The 27,403-nt window shown below is 35.0% G+C and overlaps 2 protein-coding genes across 4 annotated transcripts in view; one reads left to right on the top strand and one right to left on the bottom strand.

Annotated features, from left to right (window-relative positions):
* Nucleotides 1-415: 415 nt before the first annotated feature.
* Nucleotides 416-5,582, bottom strand: ClpX (Caseinolytic protease chaperone subunit). Of its 2 annotated transcripts, none has more exons than XM_066285538.1 (11): nt 5,184-5,582; nt 4,434-4,665; nt 3,729-3,903; nt 3,528-3,651; nt 3,185-3,346; nt 3,000-3,131; nt 2,843-2,936; nt 2,354-2,549; nt 2,131-2,298; nt 1,617-1,838; nt 416-1,278 (listed from the first exon to the last, which is right to left on the bottom strand). In XM_066285538.1, the coding sequence occupies exons 1-11, from the start codon at nt 5,257-5,259 to the stop codon at nt 1,111-1,113; spliced, it is 1,749 nt and encodes a 582-aa protein (XP_066141635.1). In that variant the 5' UTR covers nt 5,260-5,582; the 3' UTR covers nt 416-1,110. The 2 variants fall into 2 exon arrangements, with proteins under 2 accessions (XP_066141635.1, XP_066141634.1); XM_066285537.1 differs by having other exon boundaries at nt 3,185-3,364; nt 5,184-5,581.
* A 533-nt stretch (nt 5,583-6,115) lies between these two features.
* Nucleotides 6,116-27,403, top strand: part of neur (E3 ubiquitin-protein ligase neur) — a 32,686-nt gene continuing 11,398 nt past the window's right edge. Inside the window, exons 1-2 of one of the 2 annotated variants that reach the window (XM_066285836.1) lie at nt 6,116-6,419; nt 21,342-21,659. In XM_066285836.1, the coding sequence (XP_066141933.1) occupies nt 21,524-21,659 (136 nt within the window). In that variant the 5' untranslated portion in view covers nt 6,116-6,419; nt 21,342-21,523. The remainder of the gene's footprint in view (nt 6,420-21,341; nt 21,660-27,403) is intronic. The other variant, XM_066285837.1, reaches the window with a different exon arrangement.

Genomic DNA, 27,403 nt, shown 5'->3' with positions numbered 1-27,403 from the left:
CTCTGCTGTAATTTTTGCTAGAGTCAAAAAGTTACTTAAACCGCAAGTTACCATAAATATTTTTTTTTTGCAAAGAAAAATATTTATGGTAACTTGCGGTTTATACGATACGTACAAAGCACATTGCATGCATATACGTAACAAATGACATAGAAAGCTCACATCTTTTTCCTATTAGTCATAAGTAATAGTCTTTTATAGATGTAGGATTACTTTTGTCTGCTGCAGGATTTTTTTACAATCCTCCCCCCCCCCCAAATAAAATCAAAAAGGACTCAAAACTCAAGCTATGTATTACCTTCAAACCTATGTTTATTAGACAATGTCCTTAATTGAACTCCAGTTGCATTGCCGAATTGTTTGTAGGTACATATGTAACACAAACAATTATCAAAGGATAACAATTATAGGATCATTAATATTCCAAAAAATTTTTATTTTTCACAAATATTTACATTTACCTACATCAAACATCACATCTGAATCAGTAGAATCAACAATCATTATCACTATGAGCTAGTTTTATAGTTTTGATTTATATTTTTACATTTTTCCCTATTTCAACCAGTTGCTTTTACAGTTACTAGAATAAAGCTATAAACAAAATAATATTTATCGAAAAAATTCTAATCTCGAAGAAAAATACAATATTTATTGGCTTTAAAAAGTAGGCTAACAGTAGGTACTAACAGAGGTTATCAAAAGTAACATGTATATTTGTAAGTATATGAATTTGGTTGATTTTTAAGAAAATTATTAATCCCTGCGAGAAAGTAAAGAAATTTAATTCTAGATGAAATTTCGACACGCAAAAAAAAATTTTCAGGAAATTCACGATAATCTAACATTGGCAGTGGTCAGTAATTTCCACGTTTTGGACAGCTTAATTTCCCACACTTAAATTGTTATTCTAAACAATTTTATTGTCATATACCTACTAAACTTGGAAACAATTTTGAGTCAATTGTTATATCGTATTTTTCTTCTCAAAACTGTCAATTTTGACAGTGATTAAAAGTAACAAACATCCCGAAGATGTAAATCACTAAGTCATCACGCCATCGAATTTGACTTTGTAACATTGGTCTATAAATGTAGCTCACCCCAATATCATTGCTTTAGTCTAATTGTGGCGTTAATCTCGTCTTCTTCCGACACTTCAGAGCTAGTTTTAACGTAAACCGCTGGATTCTTCCCACGCACACAGTCTTCGGTTATATGGACTTCCGAGATTCCGGAACCGGGTACTTCGAACATTGGCTCAAGAAGAAGAGTTTCCTAAATTTATTTGATTTAAAAAATGTTTTTAGTTCACAAAAGAACTTTTCATGCTATGTAACAAATGCGTTCCAAAAGTGAGGACCTAAAGACATGTTTTTGGGTTTAATGCCAATTTTTATCATTTTTTTCGCCGTTTCTTTGCAACTTTTTTATTGTTCAAGATATTTAGTTCAAATTAATTGATACCTAGAACCAAGTCAAAATTCTATAATAAGCATGATGAATAACTCTATAAAGAATAGAACCCAGGAAATTTCAGAAAAGTAACTATGATACGCAATGTTTTAACATAAACTTCTTTCAATCGGTTTTTTTTTTATTTTATGGATTCATACCATTATTGCCCTAAGGCCTCTCGCCCCTGTTTTTCTCTCCATAGCTTGCGATGCTATCGCGTTCAAAGCATCAGGGGTGAATGTAAGTTGGCACTGATCCATCACTAACAACCTTTGATATTGAGGAATAAGGGCGTTTTTCGGTTCTGTTAATATTCTTACTAGCATCGTCTGATTGAGTGAGTGGAACGGTACCAGCACGGGAAATCTACCCACGAATTCCTGAAAAGAGCAACTCATGCTCATTTATGCAAAAGAATATCTGTAAATAATTAAAATAATCTTCTTTTCGGGTGATCAGATTTCAGACACCACTATAAACGAAAAATAAACGTTTTTTTAAAGAAATTAGCCCAAGTCTAAAGAACAATTAGAAATCCTTAAATCTAAGATAGAATTACTATTAGATGAGCAGATGAGGTTGGTTACCTGAACTAACCTAAACAAGCAAAAAAGATCTTTATGGCTTGGGAAAAAATGAGAAAAAAATAAAGGTTTACTCCAATATTCTTACAGGTATCATTCCAAAGTCGATGAGATCTCTCGCTTGTACCTGCTTCAAAGCTTGATCTTTCTCCGCATTTTCCTCCTCAGCTGACTGAGTAGATGAATGTAAAGTAGCTTCTTGTGCTACAGCTCTCCTACCCTGCCCACCTGTAACAGGGGCTCCAAAGCCTAAATACTATAAAATATTTGTAACAATGATTAAACTGCTGATGAAGAATGATAGATCATACGTTTTCGTTATTTCGCCTTTGAATTAATCGCTCTAATCCGTTATAGGCTCCACTTGCTACAAAGAGGATGTTTGTTGTGTCTACTTGTATCGTCTCTCCGCGTAACTTTCGAGGGGAATTTCTTTCAGGAACATTTACAATGGTGCCTTCAAGCATTTTTAACATGCCCTGCTGCACTCCTTCACCACCAACATCTCTAATATATTTCAACAAAACAACTGTAAAAGTTTAATATGTAAAATATCTGGAAAATGATTTAAATTTGAAATTCAATTTCGAATAAATGTTTAGGTTTAATGACGCAATTTTAATTAAAAAATTGAAATAATATAATGGGTATATTGTACCTTGTTTTTAGCTTCATTACCTTATATTATATACACATACTAAACATTACGTTCATCATAAAAGTAACCTTTATTGGATAATTTTGTATCAATTTATTTTACCAATCTGCAACTTTTAAACATTCATACAATCTAAGCTTACCTTAATTGGTGGATACCAGGAACAGCACCTATTTTATCAACCTCATCCAGAAACACAATACCAATTTGCGCCTTATCCACACTATATCCAGCATCTAATGTACAAAATACAATTCTCTCGATCGTAATAGACAATAACTACTTTAAAAAATTCTTACCTTGCAACAGTTTCCCTATAACTGACTCAATATCTTCACCCACATAACCAGCTTGTGTTAATGTGGTACAATCACAGATAGCAAAAGGAACATCTAGGCATTGAGCAATTGTCTGAGCCAACAGAGTTTTGCCTAAGTTTTTTTGTGAATATAATATTACCAACTCACAGTTTTCATAAAATTACCTGATCCTGTAGGACCTAACAGCAAAATATTGCTTTTTTCAAGCTTCAGTTCATGTGTAGTGCGATCTAAAATATCTGATCCTATAGCACTCTGTGATGTGGTCTTTGTATAGGGAGGTTCGGTAGGACTAAAACTGATGCCCATAGGACTTTGCCCCATGCCTGTGATATGGAGCAAATCTGCATTTAAACGAATAAAAAAACCCTTCAGAAAGCATGATTTGATTGATAAAAAAAACAAGAGATTATACTTAAGTTACATCGGACAAGCAAATGCCTGGTACAGAAAATAATGAAAACTATGTAATAAAAATCCCCAAGCCCCATAAATCATTCAACTCGCCTCTATGGGTCATATTTTGATGTGGTCCTTGCTCCATTACAGCCATGTCCTGCCTATTATTTAATTGATTTGGAGCATTATTGTATATCCTTTTATAATGATTATACACCGCAACAGATAGTACCTAGAAGATTAATAATGCAAAACAAGTTTTTTTCGTAAAAATGCAAAAATACAAGTTTATTTGCAACTTTCGGTCACCTTTTTGGCATGTTCTTGACCAACAACATGCTTGTTCAAATATTCATAAATTTTCTTTGGAGGTGGTGGAGGCTTTCTATATTGACCATTTTTAAGGTCAACTCCCTCCTTCTTTTTACTATCAACCTCACTGAGCACCACAAAGAAATGATGGCACTTCTCACATTTTACAAATCTGAAATCATTTACACCTTTTTAATTTAACTGAACTCATTATAACCATTTCAATTTGACAAGAAGTTACTTTATCAGGATTTGCGATAAGCTCAGTCTTTTGTGAAAGACAATTCAAATGGTCAGACATGAGTATCCTAAAAATGTTTATTAATACAGATATTTGTTACCTCATTTATTATGAATTAATATTTGGTAATTTTGGCTTTCAAGCAATATCGATAATTTTAAGAAAATTTTAATTTTAATCTGCTACTTAAAACAGAAGCTGTTTAATAATTTACTCTGAGCATCCAACTGTAGCAATCACACAAGAATTAATGTAATACTAATTGAAATATTTGAAGCTTATGCTGCAAAGCTTGTGTGCTAAGCAGTGTTCTGGAGGACAATAAACCAATGTCATTTTATGACACCAATAAGGTAAAAAATTTGCATGATCAATTTAAAATTGATATTAATTTCTTAGTTATTCTATACATAAAGAGTATCTAACCAAAACTTCTTCTGAACAAAAACATAATTACACACCTTGTAGAACTGACAAAAGTTTCAACATGAGTGCAAGGATCTCCACATTTAGGACATGATAGTGTGTTTTTATTTTTCCCACTTCCATTGCTTCCACTTGAAGTTGACGTGGAAGGAGACGTAGGAGGATTTGCAGGAGGTTCTCCAGCACCTATAGTCTTCAAAAGGAATATGCTAGTAGATATGCCTCGATTATGAGGCAGCTGCTTTAAATAAATGGCAGAGGTCAGACCTGGAATATGTTATACTGCCATATAGTAGCTAATATTGATAATAAGAATAAAAGTATTTCCACAGACACTTTTGGTTTGGTTGAAAGCCTTGTATATTTATTTCACTAATAATGTTAATTATTGCCAAGACTAGAGTAATTGAAACTGAGCAAAAATAAAATCTAATTTAGTATTTTATGTCAGGTATAAAGTGTACCTATTTATGCTCATTGGCAAAACATCTAAACCAATTCAAGGCAATCAACCATAATCTTGGCAGTAATACAGTAAATTGAGATTGGTCATTTCTGTTTTTTTTTATTGAAACATAAATTCATAATATTACTGATGCATTTAAATGTATCTTATTTCAAGCCTTATCGACTATGTGAAAGATTTGGAAAGTGTTAATTCAAAATACCCTAAATTTTATGTTTATCCAAAAACAAACTGAGAAACTTGTGTACAAAATAAACTGTGTTTTGTTTCATTGTTACTCAGTTCAGTACAAACTGCAAAGGTAACATTAGGCACTCACCTTGCTGCAATTTAGAGTTTCTGGCGACAAAGGCATATTTTCCCGCTGTGGCCAAACTGCACCGTACACTAGACATGTCGTATTATCTATGTGAGGAGAAGTTAACTGATTTTAATTGAAAGGTTTATTTTAAACGTATGTTTTCGAACACGTAGAACCTTCAGGACGATCAAGGTCTCAAACTGACATGACGCAACGCAACTTTGATAACACCGTGATCCTTATTGTAATAGAATTTTCCGATACTCTGTTTATTAACAAATTTCTTCTGTTGTATAACCGTAGATCAATAAGAAGGTGATCACAGAAATTTAGCAGAAAATAATAAAAATGTTGATTCAACTTGCCATATCAATTGTTGGTGTTTACTTTTTTTGAGTGATATGACGGATGATTATTTTTGATAAACGTCAAAATGAAGTGTGTTCTTAGTGCTTAATACCATCACTAGCCATAAGAGGCGCCACCATAATAAATCATTAAAAAAAAAAACAAATAATTACGAAAGTCAAATATTTCGTTACTTCTAATTTTCGTTCCCCTCCTTCGTTAATTCAATTTACATTTAGTATGTTTTCTGGCAATTTTCGGTTAACAGCGATGGATGACTTCCGTAATTTATTATATTGATTTGATTTTTCAACTTCTTTTAATTGGAACATGAGGTGTGCTTCATGAAATCAACTTTGGTACACGTGTGATTGTTTGCTACTTCATAGAGAAATAGCTTATAATTTAAATTTGACAAAATTTGCTGGCAAAAAGTGAGAAAAAAGTTATAACATCAACATGGCAGAACAACTTTGCTCACTCCGATCTAACTGTCACTATTAGATGTACCCTGAATGTTCTACATGTCATCTTGAAAACACGTATTTTGATTGAAATAAGGAGAAGAAGAATTTTTATTCACCTACATCTGCTGCTAACTTTACTATTGTTTCTTCCAATTTTTTTGTATTTTTCGTAATTCTTGATTTTCTAAGGTTTTTCATTTTTCCGTGATGTAAAACGTGAAAACCATATAAACGATATGAAAAATTGTTCCATTGGTTTAACCCGTATATTATATTCTTCAATCGCCGAAAGTCAACGTACTGTCTCAAATATGTGAGGACAAACTCTTCCAATTAGGTTAAATAAGTGCAATATACAGTGATAAAATTCGCCAAATATCTAATTATTTAGCTTTATCTTTGCTCTGAACCATGGGCCAGTCTTCCAGTTTAAATTCCTGTAAGTACTTATTTAATACTATGCATGTCCTAAAGAAATAATCTTTAAAATACTACATAGAGGAATACATATTAACTGTGATAAGTCTAAGGGCAATATTCCTTCGTCCGTAAATTAGATACTTGTTGCTTGAGTAGTTTGTCTTAATCTTTATGAATGAGTCTCAATTAAATTAATAGGTAAACATTTAGGTAAATAACTAACTCTGTAGCTGATTATTGTGTGCTAAAGGACAAGTTATTTAGTGGTTTCTCTCTTCATGGGTCTTAAGTAAGTTGATCTTTGAGAAAAGCAGGAATAGAAGATTAAGATGTGAGTGGGGGTATCAATAATGTCCTCCAATTTGTGCATTAGTCAGTCTCTCTTACTTAATTTGCCATGCAGTCATTTGCCTCTCTTTCTCTATGTTATTTTGTTGTCTTTATCTCTGTAGAAGTCATTAAAATAGGATTTGTCTTGGAATTTTTTAAAAAAACTAATATGACTTAAAGTGGAAGTATCTTCATGACATTAGTGTGATTAGCTCAGTATTAGGACTGGTATTACATGTATCCTCGAGTATAGCATTACTCTGCATTCTGACTTTAAGCCCAAAATTACTATTTAGTTATACAGGGTGTTATTTTAAATATCGCTCAAACTTTTCAAGTTTTTTCCTTAACTTTGCAGTAATGTTAAATATGAGGAAAATCAATTTCTTTAAATTAGAACCAAAAAAATATTATTTTAATTAATTTTGTGGGCTTAGATTGTTGCCCCATAACTTATCAAAAACCTTGGGGTATTTTACCTGGTGTAATTAAGTAAATGGGACCTGTCTATCTAGGCCTCTACAAAAAAAATAAATATTAACATAATTAAATGTTCAATTCTGCAATGCAAAATAAAAATTACTCTTTCTTTATAGTCACTGCATCCTACTCTAGGTCATTTTCTAATCTAACTTATTGAGGTATATGCTTATAGCCCTTTTCACATTGACTTCAGCAAATTTAATCACAATTCTAGGAACGTTATTGCTATTTTGGATGGTCCTGAAAAGCAAATATGGCAATATATAATAAATGCGTGAAACGTTTTGCGTCCCTTTTACCTCGATTTGATGCAGAATGCATCACAAACATGAAGTTCGCCAAAATTTGATTATATAAAGAATAAATAATAGATCTAAAAATATTTTCGATCTAAATTTGGCTCGATATCTTCTGTAGAAAGCAAATTGATGGGATATCCAGTAGTAGTAGTAAAGATCAATTTATGTGGAGGAAATTGTGTTGCTGCCAATAAGGTCTTACTCTGCTTACAGTTTCGTGGAAGAACTGCTTAAACCTGAATCACCCTTTAATTAAACACACAAGACATTAAATTCGTTGCCTCAAGAAGTTTAGATCGGACGTTTCCGGTGCCTTTAGGTAATTTATTGCTTTTTAAGGATCTATATGAGAGGACCAGCTGACTGACAGTAATCCATTAATAAGTCTAGCGAACAGTCTACCTTTTAATTTTTACTTGGTCTTTAAATTGCTTTTTATTGGGAAACATGTGGGAGGTGTACTAATTTTATGTCATGCTCCAGAAAGTTTTTAGAGTCAAAGAGGGACACTGCCAGCATTTTAAACATTGTTTTCAAGAAAATCAGATATTGTATGTAAGATTTTTCAGTCAGGAAAACAGTTTAGTCGAGCAGCTGTTAGTAGATTGATAATTACATAATTCCAGACTACAATATTTTAAGCCCCTTTACACAGTTCTTATTGTTATTAACGCGGTTATATTATCCTATTATCTAGTACTATAATTTAGAAGTTTCTTATTGAATAGCGGATGTCGAGTGCACGAAGGATGGGCAAAGATTGTACTGCATTTCCTGTCAGCTTGAGATCTGCATTGTTATAATCCTCCGTTTGATCGACATCATTCGTTATTTTACTCCCTATCCCTTACCACATTCTAACGATTTTTTCAACGTTAGTTTTGATAGTGCCAATCGCATAAGAGCCAATTAATCAACAACTAATTAATTTTCTGTGATTTAAACATCTGCCCGGCTCAGTGGCTAATTGGTGAAATTAACTTAATTGCAGGTCAAAGGTCCTGACCAATTAGGTGGCCTCTTATTCAATTGGCCACTCAATGCGTCACCTCATTTTTTCCAAGTGCCCTTGTCGGCCTTCGTTTTATTAGTTAATGACTGTTAGGATGGTGGTTTCAAGATGTGAAACTTCCATTCTTTGTTTGTACCATCTCGTACCTGTGACTAATAAAATTACTATTTTCCCATGAATGTTCCCGAAAATGTCGATTGCTTGTAAAAAATGTGTCCACCATATGGTCAGATTGCTGTATTTCTTCTCAGTATTTCCTCTTTTGTTACTTTCTTTTATTGCATCTCAAAGAATTTTACAAACGTGACTTTATGCCAAGTTTCGATATTTACTTGTGGGGTTAAAATGCCGACGGTTGTTGTAAATCTATAGCAGCGAACATACGTAATTGAAACTAATTATTAATCTTTCGTAATTTTTTTGTTTCAATGTAAACAATTTAAATATAAATATATTTACTCGTATCTGAACCACCCACATGTCTGGACTCTGGTCCAATTAATTCACATAATGCAGAGGGTATCAATAGTTAAAACTGCTGTTTTTGAGTTTTTAGAGCCGTGATTGAGATAATAACATTCCACTATAAATATACCGATCAAATGAATTTTATTTAACTATTAAGTGATAGACAAATAGAAAAATATTAGTTATCTGTGTCAATAAAATTGTTATGCACACCCACGATCTGGGGGAAAGTTCACGTGGATCCATGGTTGCATCAGAACATTCATGTCAGGAAAAATGACAGGTATTAGTCATATTTTTTAAAGCCTTTTGGATGCCTTCAAATTAAAAACTTAAAAAATGTGTTTTGACACATTCAGGCAGCGAAAATTTGATTTTCTCAAATACATGGCTTTCTATGTTACTTTCTTCGAATTATATTTCTGGAAAAAAAACAATTTGTTGAGAAAACCGACATATCGGCTGCCCTTGAGAGATGGATTTCTGCTACTAACTTTTCCATTTTTTGTTCGACTAAAACAACTTTTTGAGTCTTTATTCGGCATATTGTCGGCTGTATCAAATTAACTATCCAATGATTTTTTAACATTTCCAGTTTAACCTGCATCGATACTTAAATTTTAAATAGAGCACTTTGTATATTGTTATTTCTTTCGTGCGACTGCTCCTCCTCCATAAAACAACTAGTTCTCTTCATGGGGAAGGGCACGACCGTATTTCACTTGCAGTTCATTTGAAACATTTATGGCGCCACTATCTCCATATACAGTGTGTCTCAGCGAAAAAAAATTCAATTTCAGTATTTTTGTTATTAATTTGTTTTGAGAAAACGTCATAACATCCCTAGTTTGATACTGAAATTGTTTGGTGGGCAAGTTGTTTTTGTGGTCCTGAGGCATATCCCCTGATCTGGTATAAAGATTTTTTTCCGCACTAGAAACCGGGTCGTCCTTCATTCCTAGAGGACGCATTTATCAATTTATTCTGTAATAACTTGTGGTTTCCTACGAAGTACCTTAAAACTTTCCATATGTCTACCTTGGGTCGGGAACCATATTTTTCTGGTTTGTTTACATTCCACTGACTATCCAGTTTTCCTTAGTCTTTTCCCATGCCAGGGGGTTTAACGCGTGGTATTCTAACATTTATGATTTTTGTATGTGATTTTTCCCTCAATTTGATCTGATTGTCACCCGATCGTTGTTCGGTGGCGAGTGAAAAAGTTTTACCATAAATTTCTCTTTCATTGGAATGTTCGCTCGAAAGACGTCTCAGTCATTTAGCCTTCCTCCCTCAGCAGTACGATCACTTTTGTTATCCCTTGGGAATTAATGTTTTCGTGACTAAAGAAACTTTAGGTTTGGTTTGGGGGATATAGGCTTTCACGACATCGTTTACTAAGAAAGTCTCTTGTTGAGAAGTGGTATTTTCAGAAAAGCCAAATTTTACCGATTCACACGAGGCTTTAGGCGACTTCTTCGGATTCCTAGAAAATCGTAGTTTGAATGGAACTTTAAGATATTTTTGGAATATTTGGAAATTTATTTATTTTCAATGAAGGTTCATAAACTTCTTGGGGATCGTTGCTTCTTACAATTTGTTTGGTGTCCTTTTCGGAAGGGAAATTCTTTCAAGAATTTTATGGCAGCTCTTATTAGGAAAATAGAATTTGCGTTCAGCTATATCTTTTTTTAAGCGATATTCTGGTGCCCAACGTTTGGCTGCCGATTTCGGTCTTGTCCAAAATCAAAGTGCAAGACAGTCGGCACAACACATTTGTATTGCACACCTTTAGCACCAGGGTCCGAAAGGGTGGCAGTCCATGCACACCTTTACATCATCACACAGAATAATATAGTATCAAATATTTTAATATTACAAAGGTAAGGAAATTGTTTGCGGACCCTTCTTATTAAGGTTGTTTGCCTCAGTCTGTATGTACGTGTGGGGAGGATCCGCACGTGCAGCTGGCGCTTCAGACACGTGGCCTTGTTACCACCGCATCGCAATGCTCCCGTTAAACCAGTGGCAGAGAACTTGATTCAACTTTTAGTTCTTGATTTTGCTTAATTGCTCGAGATTAATTAGATATGGAAGTCGTTGCAAACCACTCAATCCAACGTCGTCGCAATAAATTAGATGAAGGTACGGTGAGAATGAGGGACGCATGAGGGTAGGAGTCTCTACCTACGCCTCTGGGGACTAATATTGTCCCATAATAACTTCAGACGATTCATTAGATACATTGCCGTTGGAGCGGCTCAAATTGCATTTTTCCACACGGAAGGAATCAGCATACACCCCCTATTATTCTCAATACACTTCCTAGAGGACTCCCCAACCCCTATTTAATTTTAGAATCCCGCTTGCGTGCTTTTTGCAACAGCTATTTGGTATTCATCTAAAAATACAGTTAATCTACTAGCCAACTGCAGCTTCTACCCTTGAAGAAAAAAGGAAATGTGTTAGATGAACCGCGGAGGGGTAAAAAGCTTTTAAACCAGAACAAACATTGAAATAGGAAGGTAAATAATGGCATACGCAACGATTGTCGTCTATGTTTGCCTTGGTTTTATATCACATGTTAAGGGGCAATATGCCACTTTAAACCTATAAGGAAACATCTTGCGATCACAAAAATCCAACAAATGGGTGTTCAAACCAAACGAGGCATAATAAACAATAACTTTATACCTAATAATAATCCGGACAATAGCGTCATGATCGTTAGTAACTTGAATATTCTCAATACTACAAGAAACGCGACTAATAGTTGTTGAGCTAACATGAGTAATTAAAATCTTCGTCAATGAGAAACAATGGAAAAAAGGTATTCTTCTTGATAATGGCTAGCACGTGGATATGGATATATTAATAGACTTCAGTATTAAAAGAGAAGCAAGTGTTAGAAAATTAAACGATTGAGTTAAACCGCGATTTAAATAAATTTTCATGAAGAAATTTAAATTTAAGTTTAATTTAATTATTCAATTTTAATTTCAAAGAATGTTCGAAACATTTTTAGGGACTCTCCACGCCCATGTTGATTAATTTATTTGGAGGCGAATTGCGAATATTGAACATGTTTCATTTATTGCGTTAGAGGAGAGAACTTTGTTTGCTGAAAGCTTTGCGTCGATTGAGAAAAAGTCTTGTTAAAATTATTTGGTTACCTGCATTAAATTTTTCTCTAAATTTTTTTCCCTTTTTATATACACAGAATCTTGTTTTAAGGGCAATTGACTCTCGCTTTTTCTGATTAGACGTTTTGCTATTGGCGGAGACATTTACGAAGGCTTAAGAACCGGTTGATTTTGAGGTTACTTGTAAATTCTTCTCGTTGCATTTGGGTGACAGGGTTGCACCATTGACTAGCATGCGAAATGTTAGTTTTGAAAATCTATTAATTTGCAAATAACAAAAATCAGGTTGAGTAATTAAAACCCAGTTTCTCCAATGTATAATATATAGGGAGAATTTTCGAGATTGCTTTAGATTTTTCAAAGGAACTTCTAGATTGCAGTATATTTGTTTGAGATCCAATAGGTCATTGAAGGTGAGTCGTACACCTTTTAAAAAGTTTTGAGGTTACTAAGTTATGATCCACACCACACCCAAACACCAGTAAGAATGACTTTCCTTTCTAAGCGTGTCTGATTGAATATCGCATTTGACCAAAGCGATCATCTGCCATAAATTAGAAATCTGTCTTTACCCCTAGCATACTTCGAACGACAAAACAATTTTCTTGAAAGGTGAGTGAAATCAGGACATATTGTCTCCATCACCCCTATATAGAAATTTCGAAATCGGAAATGCACCCCTTCATTTCATCCGCTTTAAGTTTTTGTCACCTGGACACTATCAGAATGTCTTTCCTTTGGTAGGGGTGGTTCAATAATAATTCAAATAAGGGTAGCTTTCGCTGATATTTCGGTCTTACTTTCGGTTTCCCCCTGATTATTGGCAGATGGGTTTTCGCCCTCTTACGCGTTATTTATTAGAGACAGTCTGGTAGTATTTGGCCCTCATTAGTGTGCTTCGGTTCTCACACCAATAACCATTTAATTCACTGCGATTAAGGTCACATTTTTATGTCACCACTGTAGATGGACGGACTTACATAAATTAATTCCGTATCCTGTGCGCCATAAACGAGAAGCATGAGAAAAGTCCTTACTTACATGAATGACGCTAGTCGAAGATGGAAACCTGTTTCCAAGATTAGATAAGGGAAGAAGAAGTTGATTTTTGCCCAGATTTAGCTTAAATAATAGACAATTATTCCCCCGACTTTTGAGAATTTAAAAATGTTCATTTTCAATAAGAAAATTTTAAATATTTAAAAATTGCACTTTTCCCATCTAACTGGTGTGTATTGGCAGCTAGCAAATACTCATATAAATTTGACCTCGTGTGTTTTTACATTTCATGTACTTATGTTCCATAATTTTAATCATTAAGCCATCTCAGGCTAATCAGAAATTAATGTAAATTAATTAAAACTTCATCCTCAGATGCGGGTGAAAGAGATCTTCACCCGCATTTATATTCTTAGCGGGTTGAAAAACTTGATATCTCGAGACAGTAACAAAAGTACAAAGCCATTATTTTTCAGTGGAGGCAAGCATATGCTTTTTACGTCTGTTGCCCCATCCGTATGTCGATATCGTCACCTGTTAGGTTATGGTACCCTTGTGAGAGACTTTCTTATGGTGGGGTCTGTGAAGATTGCATGCACCAATGAGGAACATTTTATTGCCTAAAGCTGAGTGTTCAATATATGATTTTTAAGCTACTTGACTTGTTGTATAAAGCCCCACCTCAAATAGAGTTGAAAAAGCAAAAAAGTCCATTTAAATCACTCTTGTTACCGAGATCTGGAAAAAGTTAGTTTAGGCAATTGCACGTTTCTAAATAGAAAAATATCCTCTTCGAAGCAAGCTAGGAAAAATAGAAATTCTATTTCGGATAACTCCGGGCCACTGATGTTATCATATCACGTGTGACTGTTTAAGAGTGTTTAAAAGTTATTTTTAATTCCGGTTAATATTCAAATTTCGCTCCGTTTGAAAAATCTCACAATAAAAAAAAAGTTGGCTGAAAGTCGAGGATTAACTTAGGTTGGTTTAGGATGCAAGAAGGACCAATGAAAGGTGAATGAAACTTCTGAGAATAAGTGCATAAGCTAATCGATTCAAGAATTCAAGTGTTAATTCATCGTGAAGGCTGACTTGACTCACTTAAAAACATTTTTAAAGTTAAAAAGATGATTCAACCTTTATATCTATGAATCCAATTGGCCAAACCTAAAACACGGCTGTACTGTGTGTAAAATACTGAAAAACTGTTCTTAAGTTAATAATCTAATGATTTTTTACGTCTTTAAGAAGAAGTCCATGGGAATAGATCCTTTTAGGCAAAAAAACTAAATTATCTAAAAAAATACGGTCAAAAAACTTTAAAGTTTGAAGCCGCAAGTCGTCTTTAAAACTTGGGTAACAAACTGGATCCTACTCCCTGGATCCTTATTCTCAAAACTATCAAAACATACCTCAACCGACCTGGGGGTTGAAGGTTTTATTTTAATCATAAATACAGGGCGATTGTAAAATTTGCAAAAGCTTTCACAAATCTGGACTTAACATCGTTAGCTACCGGCATGTTAGTACTGATTAGTACGTGTATCAACATACGTTGGTGCTGGCGGGCCTCTTCGGGTGGCAAAGTTCTTAATTTCCAGAAGGCAGGCAACAGGTGTATTGACGCAATTAAAGTGTACCGATTCAAAGTGATATCTAGGTGCAGTTCGAATTCTTTTTGTTAATATTGTCATCACAATAAGAAGACAAACAAAAATTGCTTCCATGACATAATGCCATGAACGTAACTTCTCTCTTTGGAATATAAAATTTTTTTAATTTGTATATTCTCTTTATATTTTATATTCATATTCTTATGTTTATATGTTGTATGTTTGGCAGTTTTTCTCTATTATTATTCCAATATTTGTACAAATATTTAATTTCATGGCGCGAGGCTAACCCGTACCACCCGATTTTCATTTCCTTATCAACCAAGAATACCTAATAATCAATTGCACCAATATGTTTATAGGCAACACCCGTATTTAAAATATTACGGCATTTCCGGAATTTATTCTGTGCAGGATGAGACCCACTTATTTGCCTAATAATAAGACAAAAGCGACAAGACATGCAGTTATTTATAACGTTTGGTGTGAAGAAATGTGCAAATACGAGTCATTTACCTTTCAATCTCTTAATGGCGTGATAAGACACAGCGATTGCATAGATGAAGAATGAAGAATGACTATGTACATACATAGATACAAGTGGAGGTGGGCGACTAACGTAGTGGTGTGAGAACGTGTAATGTTGCATTCAATAGTTTTTTGGACCCATAAGTTCGTCCTTGGAACTTCCGGTACTTTTGCCAGCAAATGTCCGTAAACATAGAGAAATTAAGTTAAGTAGAAGGCCTAAGTAAAGTGAATCACGCATTTCACGGGACGAAATAGGTTTTTTGTTCAGAATTTTAAGAATTAGTTTTAAGCCAGTCGTGGTTTTACAGGGTGCTTCTTAATGAATGGTAAAAAATGAAATGGGTGAATTATGAGCTTTTTTAAGATAAAAATGTCCTAAATTGCTTCCATTTTGATTTGCACGGTGTTCCATTTTTCTCGATTTTCATTCATTCCTCTCATTGGTAAAGACAATTAACTCAAAATTGGTAGTGACATTAATTTTAATATTACGAACAAATTGAAATAACAATTATTAAAAACACTCTACAGGGGTTACTTTTTTCGCTCTCATTATTTTACATCCTAACGGTGTTTATTACACTTTTAGATTTTATTCATTAATCTTATTTAATCTCTTGTCTTTTATTAATTTTTTTACCTCTGGGTTTTTTTTTATTGCGAACAACAGTTTAAGAGATATTTGCAAAAATATTTGGCTGTGTTCGTCCCGATTGACCTAAGGATGTGATAAAACTTTAATAAAAGTCCTCCATCTTGGCCTCCTCGGTTACCTGACCTAAATAGTTTAGATTTTCTTGCAGGGGGCCATTTAAAAATTCTAGCATATTCTACTCCAGTGAACACTGAAGAAGAGTTAAGGAATGGGATTGTAAATGGTGGTCAGAGTATTAGAAATATCCTTGGAATTTTTCACAGAGTTCGATAGGCCATCAGAAGAGATACAGTTCTGATTTAAATATTTAGAGCGACAACAAGAAATGTAACACCCCCTACAATATTTTAAATAATTGTTATTTCAGTTTCTTCGTAAGGCTACAATGATTGATGCTATGAATTGTCAGTTAATTGTCTGTACAAATAACCAAGAAATGAATGGACATCGAAAAAAATGAAACTTCCACCCCCTGTAAATCAAAATTGAAGCAATTTTAGACATGGCTTTACATGAAGTTTTTATCTTATAACATGCTCATGATTCACTTATTTCATTTTTTATCATCCATTAAGAACCACCCTTTATACAAAGCCAAAGAGCTCTGAACACTTTTATAATATTGGGATTTTTTTAATTTTAAATGGAAATATTATTTTCAGTACATGTAATATGATTTTTTTTTGTTTTCATAAAATTTTTCTGTCTTCCCCTCTATGTTCATTTTCCTAGAAAATTTGATAACTTTTTTCCACCCGAAAGCACAATCCACTGACGAAATTCTGTTCGGTTCCCAGGCCCTTTTTCCTTTAAAATGTACCTAACAATCAGCTGATGCACGTGTGCCTTCTTAAGAAATACCTTTAGGACTTGGCGTACTTTTCTTGACGCGGTCTATTGGTTTGACAAAATGGATTTGTTTTCTGAAAGAAGTCACCTGATAATAGTAAAGGTGCGTGCAGGGAATTTTTTATTTTTAAAGGTCCGCAGCCACATGATCCCTGGCGGGGGTGCATTGATAACAATACGCAAGATGTCCGTTTGTGTTTGATTTGCCATGGGCCTCTGGGCTGGTTCCTAGAAGAAGATATGGCGGGACGTCGTGGTATATTTGCATTAGAAGATAAAATCGCTAAAAAAGGCTGCAACAGACAACACATATAAAATCGAACATCCCTTCATTTCACCTGTTCGATCTAAATTTTTCTCTGGTCAGGATGAACACAGGTGAACCACGCTTTAAGAAACGTAAGGCAAGGTGTTGCGGTGTAGCGATCAGCTGCTCGCCACTCTTAAAACATCTTAAGATCAAATGGCCCACATGCTGGCAGATGCCCAGTAACGAGTCTAATTCTTATTATACTTATTAGCTCCCTTTGCAAAGTTGCAGGGAATGCATTGAAACCTGCTATCTTCAATTAAAGGTGGATTTAAAAAAAAAAAAAACTTTCAACAAGATTGATGATTTTAACAACAGAAGACTGTTTATCTGCCTAAATATTTATAGACGATGCAAAAATTTTGCCTTGAGGCCCATACGAATCTAAACATTCTGGAAATAAACCAGTCAATATTTTGTTTACAAGATCTGAACCACTTTTATATTGTTTTAATTGTTGTTTCACGGCCTGAATTTATAAACCAACTTGGTTTCCGTGATTTCACAAGAAGCTTTTATAAAAATAAACTTTGAAATTCTGAGAATTTCGACACTAAGAGGCTTTCGGCTGAAATTAAATTGCTCCGCTCATAGAGAAAGCAAATAGAGCCCTTCTATCGTTTGCCCTCAACTTCCCACACTCTTATCAAATTACAAATGTTGCACTCAACCGTATTACTACTGAAAAAGGTGAAAATCGTAACACGTTCTGCTGGCCTACAGATAATTTTTGCGAATTACCCTAAATGCTTGTGACTGATACGCCTCTGATTTTAAGGCGTCTAAATTACCACATTTTCAGGAGATATAACCGAAACTTACTAAGCCTGACGCGAGAAAAAGCAGCGGCGTGGCATACTTTGCAATCGTTAATTGAAATATAAAGGTTTCGACAACCCCTAAAAAATATCCTATATACGGGGGAAAATGCGGTATAATTTACACATGATTGTACGGCAAATTCGAATCAAGCTCAAAGCAATTTTAATGACTTAAAAATTGTATGATAAATGTCAAAAACGAAAGGAAACTCCGAAGAAAAAGCATGTTATTAACCTAAAGCTCGTGTAGAAATCAGTGGATCCAATCGAGAAATTTCTTTTTTCATCTATTCGCGATTAACAAATTTCCGTAAAAATTGCAATAGAATTTCGAACCGGAAAGGCATTTGGCTTAACGTAAATTGCTCCCATATATACAAAAAGCAAATAGAGAAATAGAGCCCCTCTATGTATAGACCTCAACTTCCCACGCTATCGAGTCACAGCTGATACGCCCAACGGCATCACAGAACATAAATGACGAAAATCACAAACAAAACACCAAATCAGCTGGCGCATGGATATAATCATATGATGGGAATTGGGCAACTCCTTTATCCAACTTTACGTAAATTTGGTCCTTATGTAACACAGGTTAAAGCTTACAATTGCATCAGAATGGTCCAAATGCAGGTAAACTTCCCTCGTTTACAATTTAAAGATCCCAAGATTCTTTTGAGATGCAAGGGAATGACGTACTGGGATTTAAAGGGCCTTTAACTATTTCGGTGCTATGTTTAGGTAGTTTAGGTGTGTACCTCTACATATTTGTATCTTTATCAGCTACGCAGAAATCAATAAAAAAAATTACAAGTAAATCGCTTTGCGGCAGTTCCATTGATTGCAGTTGATTAATAAGAATGGATTGAGGATGAAATTGAGCCAAATAAATAGCCTCCAAACAATGCAGATAATTGAAGAAATTGAGCAAAAAATCATCGAATCCGACTTTGAGAGTGAGTCAAAGCCAGCATATGTGATTGGAAAATTGCGAATTTAAAAATTTGCAATTATTGAGGAGAATTACCTGAAAATCACTTTCTGCAGGTGCGCGGCTGCGCCTGCTCAGTCTATTCCTTTTCTCCAATTAAATTTAAATAATAAAGTTAGAGAAAATGCTTCAATTACCTCCCGTATTTAGTTACCATTTATACCCAATTTTATTCTCTATCTGTAATAATTGCACTCGATTGAGTAACCTCAAAGCAGATTTGCAGGCAAACTTTCATTTTGTGTGTACCTGCACTTATTTCTGCGTAAATGCTAAAGATCCTAAACTAGAACTAGTTCTCCCACAAAAATAATCTTTTTTCCAATAAATATACCTTGAGCGATATAATGTTACCTGTAGTAAAATAAAAACTGTAGGTCTTTTTGGTCCTTGAAGAATGGGCAATTACGGACCAGCTGACGCAATTTGACCGTAACCGTAAAACAGATGTTTTAGGGTAAAACCATACTTATTCGTATTCCATGGAAGTATTACTGGGCATTACTTTCAGCTTGGTGTTTCGGCCAAATCTTTATTGAGGCGGATGTTTCGCATTTTGGTTAAAATGTGCTACATGCATATCGAGACGAAATTGAAAATTAGATCCACATGTGGTTTTCGAACGCCCGGAATAGCTTAAATTAGCTACTTAAGTCAAAACTGATGTATGTCCCCGATCAAAATTCGGTAATGAAGAATCTGATATGCAAGCCATGCAATTTTCTCTTGTGGAGAACAGTTAAAGTGACGCCAAACTGGCCTATAATCACAACCGTTCGGTGTTTATTAATGATGCTAAGAAATAACACAGGAGATTAGTTTTGTAAAAGGTGCGAGATTGATGCAAAGTTGGGGTTAAAGGTGTTGGTATGTTGGTGGTTAGAAGATGCCTAATGACCCACGCAGTTGCAACATAAGTGTTAATTATTGCTTTGAAATTTTAGTGTGGAATTGGAGAATTTTTTGTTGTGAAGGTCATCAGAAAAAATTAATCGCAATTTTGAAAAAAAACATAAAGGAAGTGTGAAATCGCAATGTAAAAAGAGTCGCGAAAATAGGGTTACGTGAAATTTTGAAAACGTTACAAAAGAAATGTGAAATCCTAAATTTAAAAAATCCTCCAAACCAATGACGAATCTCAAAATACAGGGTGAAATTTAAATTCTGTTGGCAAATCCATTGGTACACTTCTAGAAATTTTTATTGCATAATTAAACTGCGATGAAACCCAACAGCGAGAATATTTTTTTTTTCAAGAATTAGGAACGACTTTAGCAAGAGAAACAGAGGAACCTACGTAGAATTGGGACACATCGCAGGTTCTGAAATTTCAACGCGACATGAATTTTAATAACTTATCCTCGTTTGTTCTTTTACTTTATTACTTGAAAATCGAGATTTTCGTATTATAAGACTTATATTATTTGAAATAGAAGACAGTGAATTGTTTCGTTACCAGACTCATGTATATTTCAACACTGCCCTATAGTCTAATAGTACAAGGGTTTTACGATATTTCATAAAATTTAATATTAATTGTCTTAAAAAAAATACATCTGTTTCATAAGATTTTCAAGCATTCGAAACTCGAAATATTCAAATTCACTATCCCGTATAATGGAAGTTCTTAGATCCCCTAACGATATAACATTACCTCTAACAGGATCTAACTCTAGTCTTTGCTGGGCCTTTTAGGGTTCGAATCCTGACTTTTAATCGCAGCACCCTGTATATTTTAATATTTTTGACCCGACTCCAAAATACGCATGCAGACTATTTCCCATTTAACCGACTTAGCATGTATTACAGTTTCTAAAATCGCCGGGTTTCTCATTGTTATCTGAGACACCCTGTATACACTAGTTATTTACCTAATTAGTGCGGAAAGTGATACTCGAAACGCCACTTTGCGTCGTTGGGTCTAGTGCAATCAGCGTGGGAAAGACACTTTGAACCGTGTTCGATACAATATTTTTCTTACCAGGGGATCTGTGTTAATTTTGTTTGCCTTCTGTAGGTTGAACTAAACGTCGGCATGCGCTAATGTCATTACCCGCACATGTGCGGTATAAACATGGCTTCGTCGATAGCCACCGCTCGAAAATGCACCCAGGAAATTTTTTACCGCACGCGTGCGATAAAATGGTGCTTTCAGCTGGCAATTGCGTGCGGTAAAGGAGTTAGGGATTTTCGTTTACGTGCGCAAAGGCCAAAGTCCCGGCCTGCAGAATCTTGTGATAATTTTCCCGACAAAAATCAAAAATGACCAAAAAATAATCTTTCTAGAAACTATCAGGCCGTATCACATCTGCTTTTCACAACCTTCTGCCGGTGTGATAACAGTTGGCATGTGCCTCGCTCCCCATTGGTCAGAGGCGCGTGCCGACATCTGCCCTCCTCTCCACTATTATCGACTTGGACTCTTTTACTACTACAGAGTGCGTCACAACTTCACTCAGTTCGAGTCTCTACAGCGGACTGCAAAGTTTCGTGCTCGCTCCGCCTCGCATCGGCGTACTTCGTGAAAGTTCTGTACTTGAACATCATCAGTACTCGCGTTTGTTACTTTGTGACTTTGATCAGTGGTGGATTTTGGCGAATTTATTCGGAGACTCATTTATGGGTGTGAAAAACGGGGAAGCTTGCCAGCAGTGTCAAGCAGAAACCAGGACCTGTAAGGACAGTAAGAGCAGTGGATTTTCGCCCTTGAAGAAGATGAAGGTGCTGAAGAAGATCAAGAAGAAAATGGGGATAGGTGTGTATGGATCGTAGATTGCAGGGTGTTGCATGATTTGTTCAATTCACTAGTAGATTTTGTTATTTGAATTTACGCGGTCAGGCCAAGGTGTGACCATCGATATTTGCAGTCATTTTAATTTAACGCAAGAAATGTTTCCCACTTTCAATTAAAGTTATTCAATTTACAATTGGGGCGCCCTGTGTACGAACTGCCCTAGTATACTGGGTGTTTTAATTGTTAACGGCAATTGAACATGGCAATAGCGGAATTTGATATGCTTACAGCAGGTAATGCGAGCCACTGTTTGGCGAACCACCCTTCAGTCCGAGCTTTAGTCGTTGCACATCTCAACACCAAATTTCGAATGAGACTGCCCCATTTCCTATACAGAATGTTCGGCAAGAATGTGCATATATTTTAATAGGCGATTCCTTGGATGGAAATGAGAATCACAATTCTTATGGACATGAGTCCCAAGGGAGGTCGAGGCATTTGGAGATGACGCCTCATAAATCATATTTTCTAAATATCTTTGTACGTAAAAATTATCAGCGTGGTGAAACCCCGTAGGATGCACTGTGTTGAAAAAGAGCGGGATGAAGTCCATGCGAGAATTTCTAAAAATTATGGCAGTCAGTAGCATTCAAGATAGTTAAAAATAATGTAGAACGTGATTATCAAAGAGCTTAAGCTCCCTTAAAACTCATTTTCCTTCTTACATTCATAGGAACTTTTTTCTCGCTCAGGCCTAAAGAGCCGTTACCTAAAATATATGTATGCACGCTACTTCTGAGGGTCCAGCAAAAGAAATGAGGCAATCTCTTATCGACCTCATATCTCAAACGTGAATTGCGATAAATGCCAAACGATTTTGGTCTTGTATAATCATTTTTAATTCTCTAAATCCTACACGATTTCCATCTATACAGGATTCCCGGTAATCCGACGTATCCCTTCGAAGAGGTGATAGAACATGAGGGAAAGAGTAAATTGAATCTATATATGTTTACTCCAAAACTCTTTGAGTTATTTCGTTTTTTTTTTTGTAGTTCAAAGTCTTAATCATGTTAGAGTGATTTTTCAAGAAATTCATTTTGGAGTTTTTTATTTTTGCTCCTCGATTACTTGTCTAATCTTGATGATCTTCCATATGAAATATGTCCGGAAACATTTGCATTATGCGAAGATTTAGTTATTACTTAAATTGAAATGAAATTATTCATCTAAAGCATTTTGTTATTTTTTTTTTTTTTGAGTCGCAAGTGATTTGTCAGACATGTAATACCTCATTGGACACCCATCGAAATGAGGAAGTTTTTATAGCAATTTGTACGCATGTTAACCTTAAACATTTTTTGAAAACTACTTAGAAGAAGTTGAAGTAGCTGATTTTCAAAATTATCTTATGAAAAGTTCAACTCTAACTAATTACTAACTATTCACACAATGCAAACGTTTCCAGACATATTTCATTCCATACGGAAGATTATAATGTTAGATAAGCAATCAAGTAGCAAAAATTGAAAAATCCAAAAAAGGTTTCTTGAAAGGGCACTTTGAAATCATCAAGATTCCGCATTTAAAAAAGAAAAACAAAAATTTAAATAACTCAAAATCTAGGGAGTGCATATATCCAAACGTACCTATTTATATATATTAGGAAGGAACTCATTGCCTCATGCTGTTTAAACTCCTCAAATGGAAATATAGAATTACCAGTAACCCTGTATATATATATCATATAGTATATATATAATCTCCATGATTTCATAACTAGTTCTAGTAAATTTCGGAAAATAACCTCATAATTTTTATGTATAAAATTCAGGGATCTTCCATTTTAAATTCGAGTGCATTGCAGCTCAGTTCAAGGTGGTTTTCGGACATTGTTAGTCATGCCTTCAGAGTTTCGTTTTAGATTACACTGATTTGCGAATGTGCCTATTTAATTTATGAGATTTTATTTTGTGATAGATTCATTATTTCAATTTTTTCATAATTTGCTTTCACTAAAAAAAAATTCCGATGACGCAATTTTCGCTTTAAGAATTCAACTCGTTTTATGCTTCAGTCAAGTCGATTCTTTAGAGGTGGAATGTCTTTTAAATTTTTGTAAATCTTCGTGAATTTTAGCCATAAAATTCAGCTATTTTTTAGAGTGAATACAAGTGAACTGTAAGTCGGCTCTGGGTAGTGTTTTAAAAAATCTTCAATTTTGCTCGGGTTTGTCCACTAGAGAGTCATCGATTGAGAAATCAATACTACTCAAAATTGGGCGTTTTGTATTTTATTTAAGTGGAAACTGCTCATCAATACATCCACAAAAAGTAACTAATTCGGCAAACATGTTTCTACTTAGGACTGAAACGCCTCCTCTCTAATATCTTATTCCCTGTTCAATAAGCTGCGATTTTCTATTGTAACCAGTACAATTATTATACTTGATTTAATTCGAAAGTGTTTTATAATAAATAACCTTATTAGGTCAATTAGTGCAGACTAGGGCAAATATTAACGTACAACCGTTAATCTCATTATTAACATTAATTAAATCAAATTAAATAAATTATACCAACGCGTTGACATTAACGCCTAATCATAGGCCACTTAACAATTAAACCTCGACCAGCATGGATACTTATCGCACGACTTTCTGGTGGAATTATACCATAATAAGTAGCGAATAACTGAATACATTGTTAACGTGTGACCATAAAGAACGAGACACGAAGATGAATTAATGTAAGAGAAAGAGAAGAAATCTGGCTTTCATGTCCATAACGCCGAGATGGTTCTTTGTGTGAAAAAGGCATCTTCTCACGGTCTTACTCGGCCTCGTGTGGACGATTCATGGACCAATCATTACGAGTTTTATTAATCATCATCATCGAAAAGTAAGGCGGAAGCCGATAAGTCGGATTATCCAATAAGAGCTAGTCTATTTTTAAGAAAATCAATATAGTAGGACTTTCAAGGGCTACGAACAATACATTATGCATAGGACTTCAATCCAGGTCAAATGTATCGATAGGTCTTTAAACTTTGAAATAAACAATTCAATTCACTAATAATTGTTTTAATTGTAATTTAACAGGCGAATTTGTATTAAGTGGGAAGAATGATAAATTTGTGTTTTCAGGAAGTGGTTTTGCCTGGTAGTCAGGAATAAATCCAACTATGAAATGTTACGCATTAGAAACACCTATCAGTCTCCGGAAACATTACTGTTAACCAGAAAAACCAGCATGAGTTTAGGAAGTAATAGGTTTAAATTAACCAGGGCAATAGTGCTTACTTCACTCATTAATTTGTTATGGGTGAGCGGTAATTATGCAATGGAAAGCCGAAAACGTCGAAAATCATTAGAATCAATGTTATCAAATCTTAACGAATAATATCTAATTTTGTCTATTTAAATTCGTATCTGCTACCAGTATTCACATGGTCCATGACTCAAAGCCAAAATTAACCATACTCAGCGTATAACCATCTTTATCTGACACACGTTCGTATATGAAAAAAACTTATTGAAGAAGATATAACGTACATGTCAACGGAAGCTAGAGCCTACTTTAGTACCTGAGGCAACAACTCCAATGCCTTAGCTCTCTTCGTCTAAACTCATAGAATAGACACAGAGGGCTATATGTATAATATGGAATATGTGATTCTGAATGGGCCTTGGCACAGTGGTAACAAATGAAAGTTTTAATAGCAAATGTTGGAATTTCTTCTATACAAGTCTTTGACTTTTTTTTATAGAAGAAAATGTGATTCGATAAAGAAATCGACATTTTTACTTCGGGTGAATATGTTCAATACTTACTCACTGCAACGTTTGTGGCTGATTAAAAGGGGCGCTTGACAATGAAAAGTTCTCATATCACGTGAGGACTACCAAAGTAGATGCGTACTATACGTTTGAGAATAATTACCATACCAAACGTGGGTTTTGAGTAAACATAATAGTCATTAATGGGCACTACCTTAATTTTTATTTACATAAGTATTTTACTTGTTATGTGTGATTTTCCCACGTTTGACCCTTGAATACAATACGAATTTAATTAGTGGTTATTGCCTTTGCTGGAACCGTTTCGATTTCTCGAGGTTCTGGCAGTTTTCTGTGGGTTTATTCCCGTTTGCATCTGGCTGTACTGATAAGACCAAGTGCATGTTTTCTCAGATGTTACTGGAAGTATAATAAGTTTGGTGTTTTGATTTCAATTTAGGATCTAGATATTTATTTTCCCATAAAAAAAAGTCGCAAACTAAGCCCTTCAGCACCGCAGTGTCTATTATAGAAATAAATAGGTTTTTCATGAGTTATTACGTTCATTTTCTTTGGGGAATACGACAGAAAAATAGGGCTTCTAGAGCCGTTAGACTCTCTGGCCCTCCCAAATTTAAGGGACATCATGAAAATGGGGAGTTTTGGTACAGGGCCAAAAAACCCTTGCAGACTTATTTTAATGGTTCCCCTCTTTCTGAGTAAAAGAATTTCAATTACTGGTTGTTCTGCGATCTTCAATAGTAATTTCTGTATTGCAAGATTCGAATGTTTTCAAGGTTTTGTACCGTAAACCCTCCAAATACAGCAGCACGGCAAAAACACCCCTAGATTAATAAATAGGGGACTTTCTCTAGGACAGATGCAAGAGATATCTCGGGAGATTTTCCGTCCTAGACAGATGTCTCTAATGCGAAGTTCTTCACCACCCTATAGGAAAGCTCCAAGTTATTTTCGGTTCGATGGGGACACATCAGCTGGGATATTTTCCTTTAAAGTGAATTTGCAGTTTCATAGCCTTGGGAGTTTTAGCAGTTTGTGGATAATAAATAAGGGTCTGCCAAAGGGTAAAGGTCGCGTTTCTACAAATCGAAATGAACACCGTAAAGGAGTGTAGGCCAGGCAAAAAGTGAAACCCCGCTTGTATTTATTAGTATTGCTTGTCCAGTGACGTAGAGGAGACCTATTTCGTATTAGAAAAAATCACATTACAAGATTCTCAGCAAAGACGTCCCACGTCCCTCCCTTGACTCTGAAGAGATCTGCTCTTCATCGTTGTCTGGTTCCTCGTGAATGAGTCCCACCTCTTTTAGGTAAACAGCACTATGGACACAAGACGAGTGTTTATTTAAATAATACAGAGTGCATGTGAAAATCTTTGCGCCGACTATGGCCGGCACCAACATTGTTTCCTTACGTAACGACACGACTTAAAGCCGCTTTAGTGGAAGATGCTCACCAGCCGCAGTATACCGTGGGAAATAAGTGAACGCCGTGTTCCTGCTACGTCACAAAGAATCGACAAGCTTCTCAGAGCTTCATGACTATACTTACGAGGTGTATTTACTTAATTCTGTAAGCCAATTTCGAAGAGCGAAGCTTGGGCCGCCGCAAAAGACCATTTGCGTTACCATACATATTATCATTTTCACTTTAATGTTTTCCCCAGTCACATCACATAAAATTAACTAATAAGCAATCTTCAGCAGCTACCCCAATAGGATTCGAGATCTTTATGTATTCTGCTGTTCTCTCAGAAGATATCAGTGATCCTCCGAGTCCGACATTTGCCCGAAACCTACAGTCTACACATGGGTGTAATCTGGAAGAAAGGTGACTGAAAAACGATTCTTTTAGACTTTGTTGCCCTTTAGGGAGGTGCTATCATGAAGCCCTTTAATTGGTTGCTTCAGATTTCTGTTGGGAACTTATTGTAAACCGGTCACACATTGTTGCCTTTGTTTAAGTG

The sequence above is a fragment of the Euwallacea fornicatus genome, chromosome 9 (assembly GCF_040115645.1).
Source record: "Euwallacea fornicatus isolate EFF26 chromosome 9, ASM4011564v1, whole genome shotgun sequence".
In the NCBI taxonomy this organism is placed as follows: domain Eukaryota; kingdom Metazoa; phylum Arthropoda; class Insecta; order Coleoptera; family Curculionidae; genus Euwallacea; species Euwallacea fornicatus.
The sequence above is the reverse complement of the archived record's forward strand: the minus strand, read 5'-3'. Positions and strand labels throughout refer to the sequence as shown.